This window comes from Pygoscelis adeliae, unplaced genomic scaffold (assembly GCF_000699105.1).
Source record: "Pygoscelis adeliae isolate BGI_AS28 unplaced genomic scaffold, ASM69910v1 Scaffold101, whole genome shotgun sequence".
Taxonomy (NCBI): Eukaryota; Metazoa; Chordata; class Aves; order Sphenisciformes; family Spheniscidae; genus Pygoscelis; species Pygoscelis adeliae.
This window is the reverse complement of record NW_008824238.1, coordinates 7,126,868-7,131,077: the sequence shown is the minus strand read 5'-3', so window position 1 is coordinate 7,131,077 and position 4,210 is coordinate 7,126,868. Positions and strand designations below refer to the sequence as shown.

The window sequence follows — 4,210 nt, the reverse complement described above, 5'->3', positions numbered from 1 at the left end:
CTACAAGTGTTCAGGATGTCTGGGAGAGAAAAAAGACATAATAGCCAAAAGGAGCTTCTTCTAAGGTTTTTTACTACAGAACACTTCAGCTCTGTGTTAGTCCAGCCAGTCATGAACAAAACTTCTCTCTCTCCAAAGTCAGGAGGACCTTACTACATGCTGACGGTGATTCTGCGTTGCATGGACACTCCATAGCACCTGGAGCCCTACCGATATTCATCCAGCAGCAGCCTGTACATCCACCCTCCGTCTGCTGGGAGAGCTGTCACTGCTCTCACAGGGAGAGCTCACCTGAATCATCCCTGCTGTGAAGCGTAGTAATAGCCGAGCACATTTTTGACCAGTACTGAACGGCTCTATTCACGTTCTTTTTCAGATGAAACCTCCATGCCCAGTTGCACACCGATTGCCCCGTTACTTCAAGGTAAGCATGCACAGTCATACTGTGCAGGTTCAGCTTATGGGCCAAATCTGTTCACCGCACTCCAGAAGCAGCGTCAGTAACATCAAAAACTGCCTATCTGATGAAAAGGGGGAATATTGGATCTAGCCGCATGCCTTGGATGATATTTGAAATGCTCTCAAGCTTTCCTAGACCTTATCCCCGCCATAGTTCTCTGAGCTGAGATGAAACCAGAGGTGGTGGATGCCCCATCCCTGGAAACATTGAAGGTCAGGTTGGACGGGGCTCTGAGCAACCTGATCTAGTTGAAGACGTCCCTGCCCACGGCAGGGGGTTGGACTAGATGACCTTTAGAGATCCCTTCCAACCCAACCTATTCTACGATTCTGTGATTCTATGAAACACAAATTCCGCATCAGATGGAGACCAGACCCTGTTTCTTCAGTCTCAGCTAGCCCTGTCACTTCAACTCACAACTGTGCCCAGAATATATACTCACTTATCTGGTTATCAACTTTAAATAGAAGGCATTTTCTTGAAAGAAAACAGAAAAGAAACAGAAAAATTGAACAAAGAAAATAGCAGCATGGCAAGAGCCACCCCCCAGGTGTGGTGTAATGCTGAGCACAGCAGAGGACAGACAGAGGGACAGGACGGGGCTTTGCCTTACCTTGTTGCAGTAGACACATTTGTAGGGGCGCTCCCCGGAGTGAACCCTCATGTGTTTGTTCAGGCTGGAGGACTGAGAAAAGCTCTTCCCACACACTGAGCACTGGGGAAAAAAACAGGATAAAGTTTAAAGGAAGCACACAACAGCATAGCTAAAAAGAAAAATTAGGTACGTGGATGATGTGTGCATGTATTTTCCTACATATATTTATGTGTATATTTATGTATATACATAGATTTATCTATATACAGATATTTATGTTTTTATGTATATACAAACACAGTAGCAATTTAAGCAGTAACAATTGGAAATAGTGAGAATTTCAATCTGATTTTAAGAACAGATTTTTTTTAACAAAAGGAAATAATGCAAAATGTCAAAGTTTTTTTGTGCACATGTTAAAAATGTTTCATTAAAAAGCATCTTTCTTCAGAACATTAACAGAAAATACTGACTTTCAGTAATCAAAACCTGAACATTTCTGTAAAATCATCCCTTTTTCTTCAAAATGCAAATGAAGCTCTAGTTGCTATTTTGAATTTTTGCTCAACAAATAAGATAAACTTCCTAAAAAAAATATTTAAGGGGACGTTTTAAAATAGTAACCATTTTTCAGAAATGATGAGTCAGTCACAGCACTTAGCCTACAGCTTGATTTGTCATTAGTGCCTCTCCTTAGGAGTGAAACAAGCAGCACTTCGTCCTCGGAGCCAAGGACCTGCCGTCTTCGCAGTGTGGCGAGCGCCCTGCGGCCGGCAGCGACAAGACAAAACCCAGTTCAGAGGGGGATGAAGTCATCTGAGAGACTTGCACTGATTCAGTGCAATCTGTACGAGCCTCAAAATAATTTGCCCCCTACAATAATTTGAAAGAAATTATCTTTCATAAGTTGAAAATAAGCTAAGCTATGACTGAGCTTGAAAGAAGGCAATTTCTTTTTACTGACACATTTTCCATCTTTGCTTTTTGAGTTGATCTGTTCTCATATAAATGCAGTATATTCAGAAGTTTTGTCTTCCTGCTGTTCTAAAGTGTTTCTTTCATATGCATTCCAAAAAATGGAATGGAATGGAATAGGAAAGGAAAAGGAAAGGAAAAGGGTATTTACATGCTATTTAATACTTCATATTTAACAGAATTATATTTTTCATCTGTTACTAAATCAGTGTGATATTCTGACATCGTAATATTGCTGATGTAGTTATAAAAGCTTTTCCTGAAAAATTCACATTATTCCAGAACTATCTATAAAAGAGGTGTTTGGAGGATTTTCAGGACTGATTTAACTCCGCCATTTGAAGCACTGGAACTTGCCCTTCCCAAACCTTTAGTAAAAGTCCGATTTTCCACCGCCAGTGTTCCTGGAGAAAACCAGGAACGGTGCTACAGAGAGGTGTTTAGTGGAGATGAGGCAGGTATCTCAGCAAGGATTTGCTTCCACCAATTGAAAATCTGCTCCATGTTGAATGTAAAACTTGTAACTCCAGTTGTGTCCAACAGACACAGATGTCTGTCGGTTCTCAGACGGAAGGGGGGGAGTGAGGGCCATGAGACATCGTCTCTCCTGATCCTGAACAAGTGGAGCACCTTCATACACAATTTAGCCCCACACCGTGTAAGAAAAGTAGCAAACCGCACATGCAAACATCCAAAAAGCCCAGGAGAAATATTGGGGTTTTTTTCAAACTCTCACTGAGACTGTGGGGTTTATTTTCCCCAATATAAATCCATTAAATTTCTTCAACTAAGCTCTGCTGCACACGGCAAACTCTTCCTTTACGGGCAGAACGGTCCCACCAGGGAACTGCCAGGGAAACTGGGGGAGGGGGAACAACATCAGCATCTTACCTCAGCCAAAAAAGGACTCCTTAATTAGTCCCCCCAGAAGAGCCAGTAACTGCGGAGAGACCCAGGAGCAGGCTCACCTTGTGAGGTCTGTGCTTTTCATGAACGTGGAGAACGTGGATCCTCAGCCTGTCTCTTTTTTCAAAGGATCGGTTACAAAGGTGACAAGGAAATTTGCGGTCCCCCTGGTCCACGCAGCGAGTGTACTTGAGGTGCTTGTCCCGGTAGTATTTGTAGGCAAAAACCTTGCCGCAGCGCTCACACTTAAAGCTCTCCCCGGCTTCTGTACAGCAGAAGGGAAAGTGCCACCTCCCCGTTACACCACGGCAAAAGGGGCTCATTTCAAATCTGCTTCCTTGTCAGAGCTGGTACCCAACTGGGAATTTTAAGTCTCCGGGAGGGTAATAACGGTAAAGGGATTCTGGCAATACCGTCAGCAAAATACACGCCGGATCTCTTAAGCATACGCACCGCTCCACTTGCCTTTCTATTGCCTTTTTAACGGAGGGGAACAAACTACAGTCCACAGCCTGACAAAATTACTGGGTTTAGCTACTGACTTCAGCGAAGACAGGATTTCATCCTTGTATCCCCACAAACAGCGAGCGAATATGTGAAAAACCGACGCAGAGTCCCACATAAAAGCGTCTCCCCACACGGAAACATTGCCAGGGATTTCTTACCAATATTGTCCGTAAATTTTACCTCCCATCCCAAACAGAAAAATAAATTTGCACGTCTTTTCTATCGTTTTCAAAATGCTATCGAACAAAAACACGTTTATTTGGTTTTCTTTTGTATTTCAAACTGTTCTTAACCGCTGAATTTAGGAACAACACAGGAAATTTTTCAAACATTTACACATCCTTTTCTGCCTTTAATAAAAGCAACTTTGGCTTAAGCCTTAAAATGAAACGAACAATTTACCGGCTATCGGAACCAGGCACCTGAGGACAACAGCTACAAAAATTTCCATGCCAAATTTCCATGCCAGTTTGCTTCTCTCCCTTAACTGCCGCACCCGGCCGACCCATCCCTCGCCCGCTCCAGCTTTCCCTGCATTGGCACAAATCTGTTTTCTCCACACGTAAGTTTTGCTTCTAAGAACGTCATACTTTCTGCACATTATAAGCAGAAAACTGCTCCCGGCGTAAGTGCATTTGGCATTTCTTCTGCAAGCAGTATCAGCGTTATCGGACCGGAACGACTGCAGCCTGCCCCATTTACTGAGCGTGTTAATTGCACGAAAAATGTCATTAAATCAAGAGTGTGCAATCGTAGGATAAAGCAGG

The 4,210-nt window shown here is 43.1% G+C and overlaps 1 protein-coding gene across 1 annotated transcript in view; it reads right to left on the bottom strand.

Moving 5' to 3' along the window:
* Positions 1-4,210, bottom strand: part of PRDM14 (PR domain containing 14) — an 8,871-nt gene that overhangs the window by 1,560 nt on the left and 3,101 nt on the right. Inside the window, exons 4-5 of the mRNA XM_009335077.1 lie at positions 2,999-3,201; positions 1,074-1,175 (exon numbers count right to left, since the gene is read on the bottom strand). Coding sequence (XP_009333352.1) covers positions 1,074-1,175; positions 2,999-3,201 — 305 coding nt within the window. The remainder of the gene's footprint in view (positions 1-1,073; positions 1,176-2,998; positions 3,202-4,210) is intronic.